General features: G+C 43.0%; 1 protein-coding gene across 2 annotated transcripts in view; it reads left to right on the forward strand.

Moving 5' to 3' along the window:
• Positions 1-24,983, forward strand: part of wnk4a (WNK lysine deficient protein kinase 4a) — a 54,429-nt gene that overhangs the window by 13,021 nt on the left and 16,425 nt on the right. For both annotated transcript variants that reach the window (XM_083932640.1, XM_083932641.1), the window contains exons 3-11: positions 8,586-8,758; positions 9,092-9,312; positions 10,043-10,200; positions 14,764-14,852; positions 15,738-15,957; positions 17,028-17,388; positions 20,344-20,474; positions 21,302-21,375; positions 24,847-24,982. In XM_083932640.1, coding sequence (XP_083788766.1) covers positions 8,586-8,758; positions 9,092-9,312; positions 10,043-10,200; positions 14,764-14,852; positions 15,738-15,957; positions 17,028-17,388; positions 20,344-20,474; positions 21,302-21,375; positions 24,847-24,982 — 1,563 coding nt within the window. The remainder of the gene's footprint in view (positions 1-8,585; positions 8,759-9,091; positions 9,313-10,042; positions 10,201-14,763; positions 14,853-15,737; positions 15,958-17,027; positions 17,389-20,343; positions 20,475-21,301; positions 21,376-24,846; position 24,983) is intronic.

The following is a 24,983-nucleotide window of genomic DNA, read 5'->3' on the forward strand; positions in this document are numbered from 1 at the left end:
GCATGAATGTTGACCTGAGGTGAGCGGTAAAGCTCTCACGGGTCAAACTGGTCCTCGAACTGCATGCGCGCACCACGCAAGTTCAGTGTTAAGTCACAAAGGGGTCATTGTTTAAGCCTGGGTAACTCCCTCAATATTTCCCATCCCTGTTTACAATTCAAGCATTTAACGGACACCTATAAACAACAGTTGAATAAGTCTTTGTCATTTCCATTATCACAAGCTGCCATGTCAAAAGCGCAACAAAACACGATGACACGGCGCTTATAGACGTGAAGGGATGTCGTGGATCAGGTGGCGAGCGTGCAAAGGAAATGTTACCAGTTACTGTAAAAGCACCACACAAATCTCAGTTGGATAAGGCACGAGGATTGTTTAAAAGGAGAGGTCTTTAAAAGGTCTGTAGTATAAGTGCAGAGTCGTTAACTGAGGTTTCAGCCGAGTCGCTAAAAGCAAACGCCAGACAGGTCAAGAGATGTTGAGAATAACTGAGTAAACACACTGAACACACATAAGAACTCCCGGCTCTCGAAAAAAGTCAATCTTCTCAAACAAGGTGATGCAATACTCTCTGAGACGACGCAGACTGCACAACCTTGTATTTGAAATCTTCTACGCCAGGGATGTCAAAGTCACATACATCAGAGGGCCCAAAAAAATAATTTTCTACAAGCCGAGGGCTGGTTCAATGTTTATGAATGAATGAATGAATGAATGAATGAATGCTTTATTTCAAACATATGAAAAAAAATGAATAAATTACACTTGAAACACGAGTCATTAAAAAACACTTGTATGTTTGAAAAGGAGCAGGAAGAAGCATAAGCTTATTAATTCCTACCCCTTCTCCACTTAGTTTCTATACTATAGGTTTTCTTACTTCCTGTGTATCCTGTTTCTTTTATTTATTTATTTTACTTTTTTTTTTTAATGTATTTATTTATTTTTTCATCTTAATACGCTCAACAAAACCAACAATTCCAACAAACAAACAATAACCACTTGTGTATAAATAAATAAATGACAAGTATGGCAAAAAGTGAGAACCCTAGTGTTTGTCACACCCCTCTTCTTCCCTGTACCTTGTAAACACCGTCCGTTTGTACTGTTGTTTGAATTTGCTCATGGTTGGACGTCGTCTGAGCTTCTTCGCTAGTCTGTTCCACAGTTTCACTCCACATATTGAAATGCAAAAAGTTTTTAAAGTTGAGCGTGCATACAGATGTTTTAGATCCAGTTCCCTCCTTTATTAAAACATATTAAAATGATTGCATATCACCTATTGAACAAAGACCTAACACAGTGTACCGTATTTTATTTAATAATTAAATGAATAATCCCATATTTTTGTACGGCTCCAGCAGTAATTTCAGGTGAAAACATTTTTCAACAGGCTCACAGACAAAAACAAACTTCCTCCAAAGAGAAAACACATCTGTGTCCTGTATATTAAATGAATAAAGCAAGATTTTCTTATGACTTTAGTTATTTCAAGGAAAACATTTTCAACAGGCAAACAGCAAAAAAGAAAATGTCCTTCAAAAATAAAATGTGTTCCTTAATATCAAGATAAAGACGCACAGCTTTGCCTTTTACCTCTGTGAACATGTGCTCTGCCTCCCACCGAGCTTCAAACACCCTGTTCTCATCGTCCACCTTCCCTTTAGCCGTTATTGGGGGAGGGGGGGGGGTGCTGAACGTTGACATCTGCCCTGAATGCTGATGAATAATGAAGACGGGGCGGCCCACTTGCAGCGCTGCAGAGAGTTTGCGGGCTACAGTTGCATTGTGGCTAATGTAGTTTTGGTGCGTGAAAGACACCAGCAGGCGGCTGTGGCGTGCGGGCCGGTTCTAATACTAATCAAATATCATCCCGGAGGCCAAGATCATTCAATCTTATTCAATATTCAAAGACTTTGACACCCATGTTCTATTCCAATATAGGTGATTTTATATCTCAACATGTAGCCTGTTTCCTTGTAATTCAATCAATAAATAGTCTTTATCAAAATAAGTATTTTGTCATTTCATTGGGAACTTTAGGGGACCAGGATCAGAGCATAAAGCACCGTAAATATTGCCGTAATGTAGTTTCGGCCTCTGTTTTTTACCAGATCTGGATAGAAATCCGGACGTTAGCTTCGCCCCGGTTACCTCGACAAAAGGTAAAGGGAATTTTCCCATTGGATTTTAGGCTTTTGCAGAAAAAATAAGCTCTGTGGTGAATAAAAGTTTCTGCACAAGAGTAAATATAAGAGTTTATTTTTACACCGACAACTAGATCCCAACTGATTTCTCTTGTACGACGTTTGTAGTCTAATTTAGCCACTTGTTAGCGTCTGCCGCGTACAAGCTTCCAAATACACGAGTGGGGCGAGTGACGTATTTTATCTCGTAGAATAAAACCTTCAAATCTCTTAAGTGTGTGTTAACCACAGACCTTTTTTAGGGAATCGAACCAAAAACCCTTTCAAAACACCCAAATGACATCCGGACGAGGGAACCGGACATGCAAAAAACTAATTTCCTGGTTTTAGGACTCATTCCGGCCGCACTGTGTTCCTAATACAGATAACCATAGCAACCGCTTACCACTTCCTGTAGTCGAGGTCCAACACAAACAGACCCGCGGCCTCACCTTTTTATTACTTGATGAAAATTACTATGCGTGATTTAAAAGCATCTGGTTTGTCTTCAGTCAGGTTAGGAAGCAGCGTTGTTGTTCTTCCACTTATTCGATAGTGTGCATCTGGAAGTGCAGGACAGTGGATGGGTGCGTCTCCAGATGGTGTAATCCTGCATCGACTGTGGGTCTCTCTGACTTGTGCAGGTAATTAGCCGGGCGCCACAAGTCAGGCCAGGTTGTCGGTGTGAGAGCGGCAGTCAGAGGCTGGTTTTGAATCCTCAATCCTGATGAGATTAATGGCTCACCTCCCTCTGCCCGCTCCATTTACAGAATACGTCAGGTTTTCCTTGGAAGGAGCACACTGCAGCTTCAGTTCTCACCTGTAAACATCCAACTGCAACACTGCACCAGTGTAAGTGCCTACGTGCGTGTTTATACAAAGCGTATGCCAGTCAAGACGGGTATGTCCGTCTGAGAGGCATGAGGTCAGAGGTTTTTTATTTTTTCCTCTCTTTGCCTTTGACCTCAATCCCAGATCTTGGCGAGTCAGTCATCGCCCGCCCCCCCCTTTGCTGGTTATCTCCTGCCTACTCTGTCATCAGAATACCTGTGATCTCTGGTCTATATCTGCAGGGCTCCTCACTGTCAGCATCTGTAACACAGGGGAGTTACTGCCTGTTAAACAGCACTTTCAATGATGAGTTAATGACAGGAAGAAGAAGGGAAGGTTGCAAACTGAGGTCAAGGTAGATGGAGAAAATATGCAGAGGCACATTTCTGGAATGCACCAAAAGTTATGACTTGTTCTGTGACATATTTTGGTTTTCGTCTGCTTTGACTCAAAACAGTTCATCTATTAGAAGCTGCTTTTCTAGGGTCTCTACTCAGCGTTGTCCTGTAAATCAGATATATTCAAAGCTTTGACGGCAGCCGTTTCTCTTCTGAATTATCTGCAATTTCCCAGCCTGGGATCAATAAAGTATTTAATCTATTATATTCTAATTAGGGTTGGTAAATGGACTTGTACTTATACAGCGCCTTTCTAGTCATCTGACTACTCAAGGCGCTTCACAGTGTTTGTCACATTCACCCATTCACACTGACATTCACACTGATGGCAGTGGACATCTACAGACCATCTAATCTAACCATTCACACCACATTTACACACCCATGCGCAGCACGGGGAGCAATTCAGGGTTCAGTGTATTGCCCAAGGACACTTTGACATGTGGACCGGGGGGAGATGGGGATCGAACCACCAATCTCTCGAACAGAGGACGACCCACTCTGCCACCAAGCCACAGCCACCCCTTCAGGGTTGAAGGTTGTATTGACAACCAGTGAAAGCAAGGAAGCTAAGCAACTGAACTAAGCGACAAAAATGAATCGGACTGTTGGGCCGTTGCAAAGCCATCAATAAAACCTACCCAGTAGAGTTTTAAAAGTTAAGATTCCCATTAAATCAGATCGTCTTTGACTCTATTTCTGAGATATTTCTGAGCCTCTCCGTTCTAGTACCCAGGACAACACTTCACCTGCACATGCACATGCACATGCACATGCACATGCACATGCACATGCACAAATCTTTATTAATCAAAGAATAATCAATCTGGATGCATAAGAGATAAAGGTGGATTCCATATTTCATGGGATTTTGGGGGTGATTCATTTGTAATAACTAAAAAAATCAGTTAAAAAAAATCATATTCAAATGGCTAACACTATATTTCAGAACGTTTTCTTTAACTTGAAGGATAAAGCCGGCAATAACTAATCTTTTTCTCTTATCATCAACTAATCCCATGAAATGAAGCCAAATTCTGAATGAATGAATGAATCCTTCTAACATTTATTGTCTTTGTCTGATAAATCTTGTTCCTCTGAGGCTGTGGAGCTCAATTTTCTACTTAAAACCATTAAAGACGTATAAATGAGCCGTGCTGTTGTAACGGGTGACCTTCTCCTTCATTCACACAAACACGGGCACTGAAGTTTATTTAGCGTTAATCCCACATACACCGTCCTGCTGCCGTACGGTATAAATACTAACTAGAGCACCAAATGTTAATCCACGGCTGAAAATAGTCCCCACCAAAAGCTCTTTTTGCTCGTAGTAACGTTTGGTAAACACCACAGTGCCCAGCTTCTTTTTAGTACTACATATTTGTGATCTGTGGTTCAAGATTTGGGGGAGACGCGCCAGCACAAACACATAGTTGTAATAATATGCTTAACTTCATGTTGAATGCAGATCCAAGTTTTCAAGACATGGATATGGAAAAAAGCCCAGTTTCTAACCCGTAACACACAACCCTGCAGGGAATTAGTGGTACAAGTGAATCCATTTTTCTCTTCCCTTGCCCTACTTTTCTCTGTGTATTAGTTTAAGATCCCAACAGATACCACAGTCTGGATGTTCCTCCAACCCTGGATGTGTTTTAGAGTAACATAACGACACTTCAAACTCTCCATTCCCCATAATAAGCCACAGTGTACGCCACCTGGTTTGGTGCAAACGCTGGCGGACATGTCGTGTTCATGTCCCTGGTTGTCATAATAGGGGCGCTGACAGGGCCTTCTTAATACCAATGGCTCCTCTACCATCAACACCGCTTATGTAACTCCCCTTATCTGGCACCGAGCCCAAATATTTCACAGACCCCCAACTCAACGCGCCCAGCAGCAGCTAAGAATAAAACCTCCATCTGGAAGAGACGACGCTTGAGTCCAGCAGTCGGGCTCATGCACACACACCTCCTAATCGCAGAACAGAAACAGAGATGGTTTGTTTTTGTGGCTCCCCCCCTGCATCGCTTTCTCCAGTGTTGCTCAATTTTTTTTGGCCTATTTTCTCAAAGGAGGGGAGGGGGGAAGGAGAGAGAGATGTGGGGGGGGGCAGATAGATGCAGTCAAATATCCTGTGGAAAAGTTACTTGCACAGCTGTCAACAGGGGATTGTATCTCTGGGAAATGCCACGGGGATTCTGACTTAAGAAAGATACCATCACATCTCACTGCAACACACTGCAGTTGTGTGTAATGACGACGGGAAATAATCATGTCTGTACAAATTAATTGGCGGCTTTCATAAGGTCAAAACAATCGGATTCAAACCGAAGCACTACTGTGCGGTCGGCTTTTCATTTCTGTGTTTTCGTTTCCTGGGAGGAAGCATTGTTACCCTGACATTAGCCCGCAGAAATAACAGTCCATCACACAACAACAGCTCGTTCTTGTGCTTTGTTGTTTCCATCTGCACTTCATTTTCCACTCCATGTTCCACTTCTCTGACATTTTATTCGACAATTCCTTGTTGGACGGGTTTTTGATGAGTCACATGAAATAATCTGCAGTTTCTGCAACAGCTCACCCTTTTTTTTTTTTTTTTTTTTTAACAGTCTTGTTTAGAGTTGCCACAGCAGGACTTTTTCCAGGAGCGCCTCTGAAGTCGTGTGCATTTGTTGTTGTTTTTTTTTTTGTATTTTGCGATCGCGGCGTCCAGCGTGCCGAGCTCTCGTAAGTCCTGTGGTTTTGGAAGTGTCGGAGCGTTCCGAGTGGCTCGGCCGCGTGCCACAGCTGATGCATGTTGCACCGACTGTGTGCTGTCCACGGGTGACAGAGCTCGCTGCGCAGGGGTCTGGTGTTATCGCGCTTAGATACATAAACATCCAGATGCACGTCAACCCATAAACCCACTGACTCACTCACCCTGGCTCGTGCGCAAACTGTTAAACTGACTAATTCAGAAAATGCATGAACATTTGTGTGATTTAAAAGCCTTTTTGAGCCCTGGTGACATTTTAAACATGTCATAGTCATTACTTTAAGATCCTTTCTTTTAAATCATTTAGTATTTCTGACAGCGCTTGCGTTTGAGGAATAAGCTGCACCGTGTGTGCACGTCATAAACCGATCACTATCCACCTAAAAGCAAAGTGTTTGGCAAGAAGTCGCCTTTCTGCCTAGCTTCTGAGCCCAGGGCCTTATGTTTGAGTTGCTGCTATACCGGAATACAACAGTTTGACAGGTGACTGACGAAGGTAAAAAGGGTCTTGCGTTGTGCGACTTCAGACAGGGCAGGTCTTCAAACAGCCCGCTTGATGCAGCAGCTTAGCATTAGCGACAGCAGCCACCTCTTCACTCACTGTGAAGGAGCGGAGAGGAAGGAGAGCGGGAGTAGCGGTCGAGTTGATTGTAAGCATAAACATATGCAGAGCATTTTTCCCAGAAATCCACCTCAATGCAGGATTCATGGTCATGAAGTCTCCCAGGAGTTTTCCACTAACCACCCACCGCAGGCAGAGTTACTCCAACAGCAGCAAAATTGGGCCATTCATCGTTGAGGAAGCACAAAAATGTCTTTGTTCGTCCAGCGTGATTGCAGCGTTTGGTTCAGTTTTACACAGGTTTCGGAAACCTCCCCCTTGGATTTTGTGAAGTCAGAGCTCCCCTTATTGGAAAATAAATGCGATTATGTAACTGGAGGGTCGCCCAGATGGATGAGCCTGGGGGTTTTCAGTCCCACAGCGAGCTCATTAGTTAAAGCAACAGCCATTTATCAAATTGTTTCTGCGTATTTGCGTGCTGTGTTTATTGCAACCTTTCTTACGTAACCGTACGTAACCCTGACCAGAGCGTTACAGTTCAGCTGTCAACACAACTGCCTTTTTACGGTTGACACAACACTCACACCTCGAGGTCCATTAAGCGAGCTTTCAATCATACGACCTTCGCCTGCAGATGCAGTTTGTCAAGCTTTCATTAACTTGTAGGTGTTTTAATGTCTTTAATATGTTTTTGTCCGTATTGGCTTCAACGTTTAGCTAAAAAGTACATTTCCTGATCTTGGAAACAAAACAGTCTCAAGGTCAACTTCTTGATAGCTGTTCTGGAGTGTTTTAAATGCACTTTTATCCCGGCGATGCTCAGGTTTTGGGAGTGTACCACTTCTGTGCCTGTGTATGTAAACATCATACCTGGATCAACCCTTTAATCCTGGTTTTGAGAATCCTGAATACGGATTTGGAGTATTTAGAAACTGGAAGACTGGGGCATTTCTCATCTCATCTCATCTCATCTTCATCCGCTTATCCAGGGTCGGGTCGCGGGGGCAGCAGCTTTAGCAGGGGACCCCAAACTTCCCTTTCCCGGGCCACATTAACCAGCTCTAACTGGGGGATCCCGAGGCGTTCCCAGGCCAGTGTGGAGATCTAATCTCTCCACCTGGTACTGGGTCTTCCCCGAGGCCTCCTCCCAGCTGGACGTGCCTGGAACACCTCCCTAGGGAGGCGCCCAGGGTTCATCCTTACTAGATGATCCTGAACCACCTCAACTGGCTCCTTTCAACGCAAAGGAATATTTTTATTATTATTATTTAACTTTGTAGCTGTCTACATCTCAGATTTGTTCTCCGCGATTCAAGTCAGTTTGGTGTTTCGCGCATTGCTGGTTCTGGTTCGAGAAACATTGAGCCAATCAGAGCTTTGTAGGCGGGATCAGGAATATCATAGTCCTGTGCCAGAACCAGAAAACTTCTACTATGTAAGAAAACAGAAAGAAATTACAGTTTGCTGTAAACTGAATTACGAAATTCCAGTTCTTATGCAATCTATGTGGAAAATGTAAACAGCTCCTAGCCCCCAATAACGCCTCCTCTGTTGACTGAAAATGACATTGAAATGGATGTGACAGTCTCTACTGATTGTTGAATGGCGAAACAAAACAAAATATCTCCTATCCCAAACATTGACATGAAACAAAATGGCTTTTCTGATTATCAGGCTCATAAGTCGTTGTCGTCCCCCCCCAGGGATCAACAAAGCCTTATGTAATCCTATCTGGCCACGAACCAAACAATCAGTGACATGTAAACATCCCAAATATACTCAATGCTCCAAACCAGGATACTGCTGTGCACATAAACACGCTCATTACAGTGTGATTTTCTCCGCAGACCCGTAAGCTGACCAAGGCGGAGCGACAGCGCTTCAGTGAGGAGGTGGAGATGCTGAAGGGCCTGCAGCACCCAAACATTGTCCGCTTCCACGACTCCTGGAAGTCGACGGTTAAAGGCCACAAGTGCATCCTCCTGGTGACTGAACTCATGACCTCAGGCACGCTCAAAACGTGAGTCTCTCCATCCACTTCCCCTTTAACCTGCAGTCCTTTATAAAACAGGTAAAAGCCGGTGTTGCGTGTCTCAAATGGCGGGTATGCTTTTTCCAAATAAGTCTTCATTTCTTCCAAAGATGAGAGGATGTTTGTCTCATGTTTGACAGCTTGTCCTTTGCTTTGAAAGGAGACGCAGAATTAAGAATAGCTCCGCTTTGGATACAATGTCCTGGGAGAGGATTCAGGACACTAGCTCACTTCCTCTCGGCTGATGAATTATTTCTGGCACTTTCTCTTCCTGAATGTTTAGAATGGGGTGTTTATAGTCTTCATCCGACGCTGTTTTAGGTACTTGAAGAGGTTCAAGGAGATGAAGCTGAAGCTGCTGCAGCGCTGGAGTCGTCAGATCCTCAAAGGGCTTCACTTCCTGCACACGCGCACTCCTCCCATCATCCACCGGGACCTCAAGTGTGACAACATATTCATCACCGGCCCCATCGGCTCCGTCAAGATAGGAGATCTGGGGCTGGCCACTCTCAAAAGTGCCTCTTTCGCTAAAAGTGTCATTGGTAAGTTTAAATATAATCAGATTATTTCCAATAATATCAGAAAGAACTTGCTTTTAACAGACTTTTGCTTAAAGCGTACAGTTTATAACTATCTAAAACTCTTGCTTTGTCACTAATGTTGAATTGAGATGAAACCGCAATGAAATTAAGCCTTTGTTTAAATTCTTAAATGCTTCTTTAATTGCTCGAGAGTCTTCTGATCCCGTCTTCTTTCACCTGCGCACACGCAACCCTTAACATACATGCTGATTAAATCCCCGCCTGCATTTAAGAAACGCGTTTCTCAACCCCAAGTACATGAACAGTGTAGTGTGAGAGAGTGTCATCCAGCTGATGACGTATAAAGACCTGCTGAGACTTGACTTTGACTTGATCTTGTAAAGTTTTTGTACCAGGTCCAAATCAAGGCTGCTCTTTAATTAACTCATAAAAAGGACCTGTCTTGTATGACGCCTGTCAGGGACATTGTAGGTTGGGAAAGAAGTGTTCCTCTGACTTTTTAGCAAATTTGGGACTTCAATGTCGTCCTCTTGGTGGTAACAGGTAACATTTTTTAGTGCAGCAATACCTCTTCCACACCAATGACCAGGGTTACCTACAGTTTTCGAACCCAAACCAAGCCAGTCAACAAGCCCTTGGTGTATAAGGTGTAAAGGACTTGCAGGACTGTCCTTTTCTGAGTCAGTATAGTATTTAAATAACTTCAACCTTTACCTCTGAACTCTGACAGGAACACCAGAGTTTATGGCCCCAGAGATGTACGAGGAGAAGTACGATGAAGCGGTGGACGTCTACGCCTTTGGAATGTGCATCCTGGAGATGGCCACCTCCGAGTACCCGTACTCCGAGTGCCAAAACGCCGCCCAGATCTACCGCAAAGTCACCAGTGTGAGTACAGGAAAGGGGGGAAGACTACTACCTCCTCGTTTTTTTTAACCCGTATTTAATGTAATTGTCCACATGTGGTTCTTCCATGTGCACTCTGGAATTAACCCGAGAGGATATCTTGTGTTTATACGTCTGGATATCCTGATTCCTTGGAAAGAAGTGAGGCCCACGTGGAATGAATGCCACTTTTTTTTCCTCTTAAAGGCTCTGTTTTGTCCGTTACGAGCTCAGGGTGCAGAACTGAACCGGATATCTGACCACTTTTCTGTGTTCGGCCCGCAATCATGACGCAGGAGCGCACATGTGTGACTCACTGATTGCCGGTGTCTTTACCAGTTCAAAGATCCTGGTTCACTGGAATATTCCTTTCTCCATGAAACAGTGTTTGAGAGGAAAATGTTTGTACATTTTCTGCTTGTTAAAGGGATAGGTCAGAATTTTTGGAGCAGGGTTGTATAAGGTGCTTCCATAGTCAATGTGTGGCGGTTCACACAACCCTAATTTGGAGAAGCAGACAGGAGGAAAGGCAAGGAAGCTAAGAAATGTCACAGCTAAACATATTTTAGCCACCTAAAACCAGTCGCACCTAATAAAAATCTACATCAGTGTAAGTGTGCACTATATTTAGAGTGTTTAAACAGCTTTACCTTGGCGTCTGACAGCCATGTTTAAGTTTATAAGTGTGAGGGGGCTGAAGCCGTTATCTATGCTCTTGTCAAAGCCACCAGACTCCTTGGACAAAAGCAATAGTTTTACATAAGAGAACATGAGAGCTGCTGGTCTACTGATGCCTCGGTCGGTTAGTTTGTCGGTGTTATTGTGTGACTTTGGTGTTTTTGAAGGGTTAGAAACAAAAAGAGCTCACTGGAGACGGCCGTAGACCAGCAGCTCCTGTGTTCTGCAAGGTAAAATTACTGTTTTTGTCAAACGAGTCTGGTGGCTTTGATGAGAATACGATTAGGCTTTCTGCCCCCGTCCACCGCCATCTGTAGGTAAAAACACCGACTATGCATAAATACCTCATCTAAAACCACTTAAAGAAATCCAACCTATCCCTTCAAATCCTTGCATGAAATCTCCATTCTTATAAGTCAAAAGCGTGACGACTCTCTCACCACAGGACATAAACTGATGTTGGATTCAGATCGTATCAATAAAAAAGTTTTACGAAGAGTAAAAAGTGAGACTTGAGTCTGCAGCATTACAACAGGGGCCTGAGGCTACTGTCCTGGCAGGGGCCGAACACACCGATGACGCCACGGTGGGCAATAGAAGCAGGCGACGGGAGAATTATATGTTTTGGAAATTGTGTCTCAGTCGTTTCTCACACAAGGACGACTGTTTCTTTCGTGCGTGTCACATATGCAAAGAAAACACTTAGTGACGGAGGCTGGAAAGTGAGAAAGCGACAATGCCAACACGTTAGAGTGGGTCTGGCTCCTCCACAAACAACACAACATAATAATGTTCCATGTGCAGACGGAGAAGCTTAACCCATTTAATATAAATCACATTAGCTGTGCCTTTCATGATGTTTGTGCTTTACGTTAACGTGCAGTGCATACGTCAGTTTATTGGTATAAAACATTAAACACCAGCCTATAAACTTATGTATCTTTCCACTTATATGACTGACTTGTACTCGAAGTCACTGACTGCCGAAGGGGCCGAGAGCAGGAAATACATGTTGACTTATTAAAAGCAGAACGTATATAAAATGTTGTAAAGTTCCTGGAAAGATCTGTTTTCTGTGTGGGTGGTCACAACTGTCTGCAGACTTTCCATGGCCTTGTTCATTATATGTTTTAATTTTACATCAAATAAATAGATCGATAAGGAAGTAAATGCCTAATAACTGTGGAAAAATGCCTTCTCATGTCTATTTTACAGCCAAAACCATCAGCATAAATGTGCTGCACGGAAATCCTTTCTTCAGGGATTTGCTGGTATTCAGCGAGGGCTGAAACTAATTATATATAATTACATTAATTGTATTTAATTAGTTTTTAAAACTGAAATTAGCCAAAAAAATTAACATTACTTGTTCCAAAAGCACAAATTTGCATATTCAATCTCTTGTTTTGTCCCATAAACGATCCAAAACCCAAATTTATTCAGTTTATTATCATAAAAACTGAAGAAAACAAGCAAATACCAACTTTTGAGAAGCTGGAACCAGTGTATTATTACGTCTTTTCATTATAAATTACTTTTTTCTGTGAACCTCACTGTGCACCGGGACACGATCGTGTTGAAACAGTAACGGACTTCCCTGTAACCACTGCCACAAAGCTCAAAGCACGCTGTTACTCACGTCTCACACGTATCGTGAGAAACGTGCTTATTTGAACCCAAAACTTGATCTTTTTTTAAACCTAACCACAATGTTTAGTTGGTTTAGTTCACAATGTTAACCACATGTTCAAAAGTGCAACCATTTAACTTGCGCTAGTCACCGGAAAATAGGTTTCCCCCATAACTGAGCGTGCAGTTTCATCTAACGTCATTTTTAGGAGACAGGGTTGACGGCGCCCTTTGCTCTGTGATTTCCCCCTCTCTCCTGCCACTCTTCCGCTGCTCTAATAAATAAAAATTTTATATATAAAAAGCCTAAAAAGACTCCATTTTGCCTCCAAGACGTAACCAAGCTTGATTCTTATATCGATTAATTGTTTCAGCATCATTGCACTAAATTTAATATGACATCAGCACATTTCTGAAGATCGTATCTTGACATCTGTCACCGTACAGGAAAGACGCAAAAATTAGATTTGGATTGATTCATTCAATCATTCATCTTCAGCCTCTTGTCCCTTGTCGGGGTCGCGGGGGGCTGGAGCCGATCTCAGCTGATATCGGGCGTGAGGCGGGGTACACCCTGGACAGGACGCCAGTCTATCACAGGGCACATAGAGACGAACAGAGACAGACAACCATTCACACCTACGGGTGATTTAGAGTCATCAATGAACCCAACACCTGCACGTCTTTGGACTGTGGGACGAAACCGGAGAACCCGGAGAAAACCCACGCAGACACGGGGACAACATGCAAACTCCACACAGAAGGTCCCCAGCTGGGATTCGAACCAGGAACCCTCTCGCTGTGAGGCGACAGTGCTAACCACAGATTTGGATTGATGGAAAACTTTATTCTGAAGATGCCTTAAAGAAACCAAAATAAAACCTGCATGGTCCTCTTAAGAAGCTCATTTAACAGTCACATTTAACATATAAGATAACGGCCTTTCCGTTTTCTGTGCCCCGTAGTTTGTGTTTGGGTGAACTGTTACGTCACACACGTCAGAGTGAATTCCCCCAATGACAAAAACAAAAGTCAAACATTTCCAACAGCTCTTCACTCTGTCTCGTTTGAACAGGAAGCAGAAATATCTTGGGAGAATTATTTGTGGTCATAACAAACAAGGCAGCCCAGTTACTGTGTGACATGTCAGTCTGCGAGTGCGATAACAAAGTGTATCGCTCAGCTCTTCTCCTGGTAAATCTAATTATTTGGGTGTTTTGACCTTATATCAGCTGGTTGCTCGGATATCTGTAGGCCAAACATCTATTTGACCTCGACTCTTTTTGCTTTTCTTATCCGTGTTTTCACAGCGATGGGAGCTCGGCTGTAATCTCGGTGCGCTCTCATGATAGAATTTGGGAGTGAGCGGTCCTGCGTGAGTGTTTTCTATGTCGAGATCTGCGCATGAGCTCCAGCGGTCAAGAGTTTTAAAAATTAGCCTGAAGGAGGAGAGAAGAAGAAGAAGAAGCGTGTTGGGTTTTTTCCACTACATGAGCTCTTGGTATCGCTTCCCCCTCCGGTGTTGACACGATCGCAAAGCCGAATGTCATGCTGGCTGGAGGCCGATGTCACAAAGCAGAGGGTTACGTTAGTGTGAGGTGCAGAACGGGAGTGGCTGTGTTTGGAGAACCATGTGGGATAAATATACAAGGAAGGGATTGTTGCTGCTAATCACTTCTTCTGTTTAAAGAACCGTCACTTTTGTACCGGATGATTCAATAAGACGCGTCGACCGCACGTCATTCAAAAACACATCCCTGCATATCTTTCACTCTGCACCTTTACTGGACTTTTCCTGCTGCGGATGTTCTGCGTTAGTTGTATTCTATTGTTATTGCATCACACCTCATATTGCTTATATTCTGTACATTTTAGCGCCAATATTTCTTATCTCTCGTTCCATTTGTGCGTCATTTTATTCTGCGTAAAAATGAAAAGTTCTCAGTCAAATGCACTGTTTGAGCTGTTCACGACACAAACCAGAAACCTGCTGTCTTTATTATAACTGTTGGAATTGAAAGGTTATTTTTTTGCAATAAAGGAAAAAGTACTTTCTTTTGAGTGACATGAATTTTGATCAAATCTCTGGATGGAGTAAAATGTTATTCTTGCAAATAGTCATTTTTTTCCTTCTCCGTAATGTGCAAAAAAGGCAAGACGGCAGTTCAAACCAATAACGTGGGCGTGTTGAACTGTTGCGTAATGACAACGAGGTTCTGCTTGAATCTCAAGGTAAAACTCTTCTGAATGTTTCCACAGGGAATGAAACCGGACAGTTTCTACAAAGTCAAAGTCCCAGAGCTCAAGGAGATCATTGAAGGCTGCATTCGCATGAACAACGACGAAAGGTACGAGTGACAACGAACATCGTCATCAACAATAATGAAATAACAAACTGCATGAATATTGTTCGTTTTGAGCTACAGGAGCTATCTAGATTCTAGCTCATAGCTCATAGCATGACATAGAAGAATAATACTAATGATGACAACACAAACTAAATGGAATCTAATGAGATTGCATTTTTATTATGTAACAGAATATTATTCACTAAAATGTTACGTTAGGGAAAGATATATGCGACCTAGAGTGTGGTGTATACCTACTCTGTAAAGTGTCCTGAGATAACTTTTGTTATGATTTGGCACTTTAAATAAGATTGAATTGAATTGAATTGAATACATAAATTATAGCTCACGTACAATTGATAAAACGTCTCTTTTAAAGTATAAATTCACTGTTTTTCAACCTAGACTTCAAATAAAAAAGCAGTTTACTAATATTGCTCTCACCTGTTTTAGAAATCTAGGATTCTGCTGCAGCTTCTTAAACATATAATCATAAACACAATCCAAAGAGGAAGTAGTATTGGCCTTCACAAACAATAATATATTTTATTTGCCCAACCAGGAGGCTGACATTCTTGGTAGATGAGTCTTTGCTGTGCATGTTCAACCAAAACAAGTTACAAACTAATCAACGTAACCTGATAGAAAGAAGCAAGAACATGTTACAACAATTACCCTTCTGCACTGTTTATAAGCCATCATATTATTCTACTCAGAACCTGCTGCAGGATGCAAATACGTCTCTCAAAGCTGGAGTTATTTGTGTGACTAGTTTTGGAAGAATGCACATTATTGTTAAGAAACAACATTAATAATATGCCTGGGTTTAAAAACTGCCAATCAATCCTCCTTAAAGTGGATTTTTTCTTCCTTTTCTTCCTGCAGGTATACCATTCAGGACCTCCTGGATCACCCCTTCTTCCAGGAGGACAACGGCGTGCACGTGGAGCTGGCCGAGGAGGACGACATGGTGAAGTCCGGCCTGAAGCTGTGGCTGCGCATGGACGACACCAAAAAGCTCCACGGGAAGTACAAGGACAACAACGCCATCGAGTTCCTCTTCGAGCTCTACAAAGACGTGCCCGAGGAGGTGTCCCAGGAGATGGTAGGCTGACGCATGAAGGCGGTGTGCTCTGAGGTCAACCTTTTGCTGCTGCTTCACTGACCCACTTCGTCGCAGCCATTGACGATCTCATTGAGTAATTGATCCCAGATCAGCAGAGAGCAGCGACTTGAGCCGCCCCGCACACGATCTCTGCTTCCTGATTTAGATTTATGGTGATAGCTTAATGTCGTTAGTCTTGACCATAATGTTCTTAACACAATTAAGCAGAAGATTGCTCCTCACAAGAGAATGACTTTAGTCCTTCAGCGATAACAGTTTTGAGATGAATTACAGATCAAACGAAAAGTCAGATATTAGATTTGGTGATCCTGTCACCGGCCGAGCTCACGTTACATCATGAAGTCAGGCTTTATTAGTGAAACAAAGATTTATATTTGAGTTTTTTACTGTATTCCCACTCTTTCTTTCTGTGAAATCATCCTCACTAATGCACCCCGGCATCATTATGCTTCTTTTTTACGGTTCTGTTGTGACACCACAGACTTGGAAATGCACCCGGTGACATAAAGAGAGCGCCCAGCCGAGTGTGTCAAGGGCACGACTCTAACATTTAATCATCGGTGGTTTGGAAATGTGAGAGCGTGTCTCAGGATGCAGCCGAGGTCACGTCTTTAATAATAAAATGGCTCTCTTGCTTGTTACGAAACAGGCCCTCACGTCCTCCAGAAGCCCCTTTCCGTAGAGGTCGCTTTTAATGAAAAATGCGAGTCACAATTCCTTACTTGTTTACCTCTTTGTGGTAGTTTTCATCAAGATCAAATTTGGTATCAGCGGGGGACATCTAGTCCTGCCGATCTGCTGTAATCCGACTATGTGTTGAGAGGCAGGTTAGGACTGAGTGTCCCTGCTGGACCGGGTGTCACAAAGAGGCTGTGCAAAGACAGAAGAATGTCTGTGTTGCTAATACCAAAGCTCTTTTCCTTGCTTGCGTGATCAGGTCACAAAGTGCAGCAGTTCCTGTGTAAATTGTCTACACATTGCAGCAGCACATCACGGACCATGACTTATACACATGTGTTCCTGTTGTGCCCTGACTCTTTGTTATGCAGGTCGTACTTGGCTTCGTGTGTGAGGCAGACTTCAAGCTCGTGGCCAAGGCCATACGGGACAGGGTGGCGGCCATCAAGCGGCAGAGAGAGAAGCTGAGGCGGCAGGCGGAGGAGCGGAAGAAGAAGCAGGAGCAAGAAGCCGTCGAAGAAGAAGCAGAGTCTCACCTTCTGTCGCCTAAAGTCAGCGATGTCGTGGCAAGAGAGTCCCCCACCCCGACTCTGACGCCTCCGGCCCCCGTCCTGTCCCCCGTCACCAGCTCCGTGGATTCTGGAGTCAGCTCCAACTACCCCGCAGAGCCAGAGGAGCCCGAGGCAGACCAGCACTTCCACATGCGCCACAACAGCCTATCCTCCGCTAACTGTGAGCCGCCTCATTTAACATCACATACCATGACAAGTTTGTAGGCTCTCCACATCTGTTGACCTTTTTAGGCTCATGACTGGTAAACAAAAGTGTTCAAGTTCACTTTATTTATATGGCCCAGTTAAAAAGACCTGTAACAGTCTTACAAAGTGCTTCACAGAGCAGAGACGAAAACAAGAAGAACGCATGTACAAGAAACAAGAAAACATGCATAACATCACACGTACTCACACACAAATGCTTAGCACATGCACATATACGAACGTATGCACATACAGTACATGCACATACGCGCACGTGCACGGCTACAGTAGTCAAAAACAACAGTGCAACATTATGTAAAAAATGCAAATAGACATTTTGAACCAAACTAATGTCATCAATGATGGTATCGTCGGCTTTAAACAGGGCCCCACTGTTTGGAGATGTTCAGAACTGCTACTGAAATCGATTTTAAAGGGGAAAACTATCGTAAAAGTTTTCAGCTGGAAGGAAAATATACCTTTTCTGTGTGGATTTTTGCACTGATTTGCCTCTGCAAAGGTGCTCAGAGGGCTTCTTTCCTAAACTAATAACTTTATTAAAGATTATTTATACTGAGTCTGATACCAGAGCTGATTTTGCAGAACATTTAAATGTAGTTCAAAGGTTAAGTAGGCTTCACGGTGCACAGGAAACCTTTATCATCTACTAGTAAACGTTCAGGAACAACAAGATAATTTCAAAGAGTGCAAATGGCAACTCCTCCATAAGTGAATATTTCACATAAAAGTGCAAAAACGGTGTAGAGAAATAAATATAAACGCCATCAAATAAGTAAAAAAACAAACAAATGTGCGTGGCTGCTTCTTAATCCGCCCGACGACAAAACCAAATGTTTTTAAAAAGCAAAGTAATTTTGATCAAGCAATAAAAAGGTGAAGGCCAGAGGTCTGTTTGTGTTGGACGGTGAGTACAGGAAGTGGTGAGCGGTTGCTATGGTTACCGTGCAGCTGGGAAAGAGTTCTGCTGCAGGAATGAGTCCTAAAAGCCGGAAATGAGCCGCATTTTTACACTTCCCCCGCCCTCGTCTCGTACTCAATGAGCTTTTTTAAATGGGTTTTTGATTAAAAGCCTTAAATAAGGACTGTGGGTAACACAAGCTTAAACGATCAGTCCAAACCACACTCATAAATTCCAAAAAGGCGCTTCTTAACAAGTAACAAAAAGAGACGACGAACATCATCACGCCTTACAAGCAAAATCAGTCAGTAGCTATTGGGTGGTGTAGTTATACATAGTCTAACATTAGCATTTACGCTTTAAACATGATCACCACAGAGCGTATTATCGGCAATAATCCAAAATCTAATGGCTTTTTGTCGAGGGAACCCAGGGTGATGCTAACTTCTGTGGTCGTCCGACAAAAAATGAATCATTCCTGCAGCGGTACATCCAGTTAGGACGATACCCACAAGCGAGTGATGTGGAATTAATGGTTTGAAAGCACCGCAAGTGAGTCTAACCGTCCATTGAGAGAGCAGAAAGATCGTCAGTGTGATGACACAAACGACAGGCTGCAGCAGTTAATGCACGCTAAAACGAGAGGGGAATACAGGTATGTTCGGACGGACATTCATTCATCTTCAACCGCTTTGGTGACCACAAACCCAAAAATATTCAGTTTATTATGAACTTGAATCCATTTAATCATTCATCTGCAACTGCTTGTCCCTGTCGGGGTCGCGGGGGGCTGTAGCCGATCCCAGGTGGCATAGGGCGTGAGGCGGGGTCCACCCTGGACAGGACGCCAGTCTATCTCAGGGCACATAGAGACAAACAGAGACAGACAACCATTCACACCTACGGGTGATTTAGAGTCATCAATGAACCGAACACCTGCACGTCTTTGGACTGTGGGAGGAAACCGGAGAACACGGAGGAAATCCACGCAGACACGGGGACAACATGCAAACTCCACACAGAAAGGCCCAAGACGAGTCACGAACCCGGGACCTTCTCGCTGTGAGGCGTCAGTGCTAACCACTACATCGTTTGTTTCATCACACTGACGATCTTTCGGCTCTCTAAATGGACGTTTAGAGTCACTCGCCGTGCTTTCAAACCATTAATTCCACATCACCTGCTCGTAGGTATCGTTATAACTGGATGTACCGCGGCAAGAATGATTTATTTTTGCCGGCCGAACACAGAAGTTAGCATCGCCCTGGGTTCCCTCAACCAAAAGCCAAAAAAAAACGTGTAAAAAGAAAAATAATGTGTCTTTTGAACATTAAAGCATGAAAGAGAGTTGTCGTAGAAACCCAGAATACAAGTTTGAACCTGAAAATGAGCTTAATTGCGGGACCTTTTAAGCACAGAACTTGAGTAAAGACACTTCCACCACTACATGCAATACCTAACTTCAACTTTGAGTCACGTCTGCATCAGATGGGCGCGTCAAAATGACAATCTGACCTCTCAGTGCGCTCAGTTCAAATCGAGAGCTCCTAATAAACCCTGGAGACAAATGTTTCTCGCCGCATTAACTGAACACAAAGCTGTGCTGATCTCCGAGCACATGGGGAGGCAAACAGTGAAATGTGACTCTGTGAATAACTAAATGATTCAGTCCCTGTAAGGCTTATCTCATGGTGTGTGTCTCTTTTGTTTTTATCTAAAACAACAAAAAGCCCAAATATTCATGTCGGTGGTCTTGTTGTATCAGTGTGATCTCAGCTCCAGAGCGGTGTTAACGCACACTGAAAGCTTTTAAGGTTTAATTGTTTATTTGTTTGTGTGGTGGGGTCATTAGATATGTGTGTTTCCACTCAGGACGTGTGTGTGTGTGTGTGTGTGTGTGTGTGTGTGTGTGTGTGTGTGTGTGTGTGTGTGTGTGTGTGTGTACGGTACAGTCTGTGTCAAGCCACAGCAGGTCACATGCTAATGGCTGATGTCCTTTTGTTGAAACAGCTGACTGCGAGACGGACGGCTATCTGAGCTCCTCTGGGCTTCAGGATTCACTGGACGCGACTCCTCCCACCTCGCACGCCGACACCCCGAGTACAAACGGCCTCTCCATCCCGGCCCTCCGCTTCCCCTCGGTGAGTGGGGGCTCTACGCAGACTTTACGGGACCTCTTTCATCAACATTACTCAGTCCATTACGGTGCTGACAGAGAGTTATGTAAACAGTACGTGTCAGTGACAATAAGGCACTCGCTGGAACAGCCGATGAATAATTACTCAACAGTTCTGAATGTATCGTAGATGATTCCTGAAAATGGAAAATGGAAGATTAGATCACTACCCTAATTCTATCCATCTTCCAGTCAGCACATATATAGTTTATAGTGTAATTTTATAAAATAAGTTGAGCTTTAACGAGACGAAAACATTTTACATACAGTGAAATTACAAAGGGACAATCGCTCTGTCAATCAATGTGCAAATAATAATATTTAAAACACTGTAACCTGGATACAAATAGGACTTAACAACTCCTTGACGGGGTGGTGCTATAGGAAAGTTCAATAACATTTGCATAATATAAACAGTGCACACACACACAGACACGAGTGATTGGTCAGAGAAAATCATCTAAAACTGATATTTTGACCGAAATATGGCGCCAAAGATCCCCAAAGCTTTTACAAATCATCCTGAGGGGGATTCAGGATCCTTGGTTAAACACCATATACATGCCTATTTCTATCAGAGCAAAATGTTGTGGTTAATTAATGCATTAGAAATGCTTCATAAAGAAATTAAAAGTTAATTTTAGTGTTGTGACGTAACTGGTTTTGAAGTAAATCAAATACTTCTGCACAAAAAATCAAGAATGTGGGAAATGTCTCGTACTAAAACCTCAGAAGAAGAAGAAGAAGAAATCAATCAAAGTCTTTAATCAATGTTCACCTCTCCTCTCACAGAGCATTGCCGTATCCAACAACATAGAGCCTGGCAACTCACGGCCCCCGAGTGGCTTCAGCTCTCCTGTGGAAAGGTAACTTCCTTCCCTGCTCTTTTTATAATGGAGTTCAGCAGCTCTGTCTTTATTTGAGTTAGAGGCCTGAGAGAGTAGTAGAAATGCCTGGTCTTCACTCTATAACTCCTCCTCCTCCTCCTCCTCCTCCTCCTCCTCCTCCTCCTCCTCCTCCTCCTCCTCCTCCTCCTCCTCCTCCTCCTCCTCTTCTTCCTTCACATCTGCGCGGCTGCGAGGCAAAGCTGGAGGCAGTCGACCGGCTCGTCTGTGTTTTTATTGCCATGAGGCAGAGAGGACCCTTGCAGGTTTCTGTCTGATGTTGCGGAGGTCCTGTTGTCCACGTTGGTGGGATTATGAGGAAGAGCGCAGCTTTATTGTGTGTGTGTGTGTCTGTGTGCCTGTGTGTCTGTGTGCCTGTGTGTCTGTGTGTCTGTGTGTCTGTGTGTGTGTGTGTGTCTGCGCTCCATCTTCTGTTCAGAGACTACAATGTTTCCTGTAAAGATACCGTCGGCATAAACAAACTGAGATATGCACTGTGGCGACGAATAATGCTTGTTTTCCGTTAATTGAGTTTTGTCGAACAACCGTGCAAAACCGAAAGATATTCAGTTTACAGTCATAAAAACTAAAGAAAGCAGTGAATCCTGACTTAAAGGGACGGATCTTTATAAGTGGGGTTGTGTGAGGTGTTTATCCACAGTCACCGACAGTAGATGGAGGACGACACGCCCCCAGTTTGGAGGACAGACACAGAAGTTTAGAAATGTCCATCTGTGGATGAGGGCAACTACTGAACATATTTTAATCACCTTAAAAAAATCGTTTTTTATATCTATATCAATATTTTCAAAGATAGGACCTGTTTATGTTTGCACAAGTGGGACCTGAAGCTAATATCTATGCTCTCGTCAAAGCCACCAGACTCCATTGACAAAAACAGTCTCACAGAACCACAGACTGTATAAAAAACGGGCGTAGCCTCTCCGTCCGGGTCCGTTCTCCCAACTTGATCCACTCGCCTATGGGAGTCGCCATCTTGTCTTGACTTTGACTCCTCCTCATTTCCTCTGACCAAAAAAGGGCATGTATGTGACGTTGGGGGAGGGGCATACATCCATCTGGCTGACAACCTACGAGGAGACGTGAAGGCCAGAGGCTAGCTGTCATTTAAGAGACCACACCCCTTATTATTCATCAACTTTAACCTCCAATAAAATAAAAACTAGCCTGGTCCGAACCCCCCCCCCCTCAGTGTTGTCATGGAGATATGACCTAAACATACAGACGCAAATGTTTTTTTGTACCAGGCCTTAAACAGGTTTAATGATGCTGTGTAAACTGTTTAACATGGGGCTCAATGAGAAACTGCTCTATTATGAAACATGCCCCTAGTGGACACTCAGAGAACTGCAGTTTTTGGCACTTCAGCATTGGATCAACCAGGAAGTCGCTGTGGTGGGGGTTACTGCAGGTTACTCCTTTACTGTTTGTGTTCTTGTGTGACTTTGATGTTTGTTTGTTTTTAACTTACAAACAAAGTAACCGATCGAGGCAGCAGTAGACCGGAAACCCCTGTGTCCTGTGAGGTAAATCTGCTGTTTTTGTCTGGTGGCTTTGACAGGAGCATAAACTTTAACAGTAACACTTAAACTGATACTGATTTAGCTTTTTAGATGGCTGCTGCTCCTGTTCACAGCATTAAACACACAACCCCACTTAAAATAACACCTTAAATCCATCCTCAAACTCCTTGTCAATACATTTTCAAATTAAAAGTATGTGCCAAGTTAGTTTGTCTTCCATGATTGACAGTTTACCTCACTTAGTCCGCAGTAGCATCATGTGTCACAACATCTTAAGCATGTGCTATTTACGACACATTAATTAATTCTTCTACCAAGAAAAGCTCCAGATTACTGATGACTGAGCTGCATTTCATCATCTCTTTCAATATCCACACAAATGTTTCATCTCGGCTCGTCTGGTTTTCCGCGTAGTCCGCGTTTAAAGGTGAAAACAGGCTCCACTTTGAGCTACAGTAACCCGTGAGGTGGAGGTTTTTAAATAGAGACAGGCGGAGGCTGCCAACCAGCAGGCCTGTAAATGTTTGCAGCCTGTGTTGGAGAGGAGGTGGATGGATGGGAGTCTGTGACCGCAGCAATCCAAAACGACCCGGGAGACGCAATTAGCCGAACCAAGAGCTTTTTATAAAACACGCCGAATGTTCTCCTCTTCCCTGAAACCTAAAACTCGTCCATTGTGTAAACATAACACATCATATCGGACGCGTTGCTTCTCACAGGCTCGTTAAACTGTATTGTTTAACTCTGCTGTTTACGCCCGAGAGATGTGCCACTGTTACGCGTCAAGACTTTATTTGACACTTCAGAGCGCTGTTTGTTATTACGGGTGATGCCAAGACAATCAGCCGTGATGGATGTTCGGTTCGCAGCTTTGAAATCACTGCCTGAGGGAAGTTTCAGTGGCTTTCAGGGTGAAGTTTCGGCTACGCTGTATAATCACTAATCACTGACAAATGGGGAAAAATGATTGAGTTAATTAAACTAAAGTTAAAAGTTGTTTAACTCTTAATGAAGTGATTCACCATGCTTTCTTATTATTACTAATGCTGTAATGTTGTGGTTTTAACAGTTTATATTATATTATATTAAGTGTTTGTGAGCGATTACCAATGATTTGTAAATCACTTAACATTAGGATCATAATACCAGCTTGTTATATTGTTGTTTTATTGTTTTATTACACTAAACTATCGTTAAAATAACAATACACATAATACGTAATTAACATATTTAATCATTATTAATCATTTTTCAATGTTTGTGTTCAGTAAAATATCAATCTATACTTTTAGTAAACATCAAAATACCATTTATTAAAAAAACAACAATCACAAAGAGACGCTAAATGACTGAAATTAGACAGATAAAGTACAAAAATGACTTCAAAGACACACAAACAACAACACATACGTTTAAAATGAGTAGAAGAGACATAAAATGACCACGAAAAACTGTAAGAATACTTTAAATATGTGCAAAACACATGCAAATTGTCTAAAAATGGCCACAAAGAGACGCTAAATGACTGAAAATAGACGGATAAAGAACAAAAATGACTTCAAAGACACACCAACAACGACAAAGATATTTAAAATGAGTAAAATAGACATAAAATCATTACAAAAAACGTAAGAATTTTAAAAATATGTGCAAAACACATGCAAATTGTCTAAAAATGGACATAAAATGACCTGAAAGAGACACAAAACGTCCACTTAGAAATGTAAAATGTCTTTAAACACGACCCAAAATCACGACTTGTTCCTTCTTAGACAGGGTGGGGGACGTTGTGTCACAATCCCCCCATGAATAATAGTTATTCTTAAGTGTTTATAGTGTTTATTTATTTATAATATTTATAATGTGTTGTATTTCTAACCAACAACATGTATTATGTATTTCTGTGCAGCTACGCCTCCGATGTGACTTCAGGCCTGAGCGACGGCTACGAGGGCCTATCAGAGAAGGGCGAGAAGACGGCGGCGAAGCGCACTGCTGGGAAGCTGTTCAGGAGGAGGGCGCGCTCAAGGCTGCGCATCACAGGGG

The sequence above is a fragment of the Echiichthys vipera genome (genome assembly GCF_963691815.1).
Source record: "Echiichthys vipera genome assembly, chromosome: 18".
NCBI classification, from domain to species: domain Eukaryota; kingdom Metazoa; phylum Chordata; class Actinopteri; order Perciformes; family Trachinidae; genus Echiichthys; species Echiichthys vipera.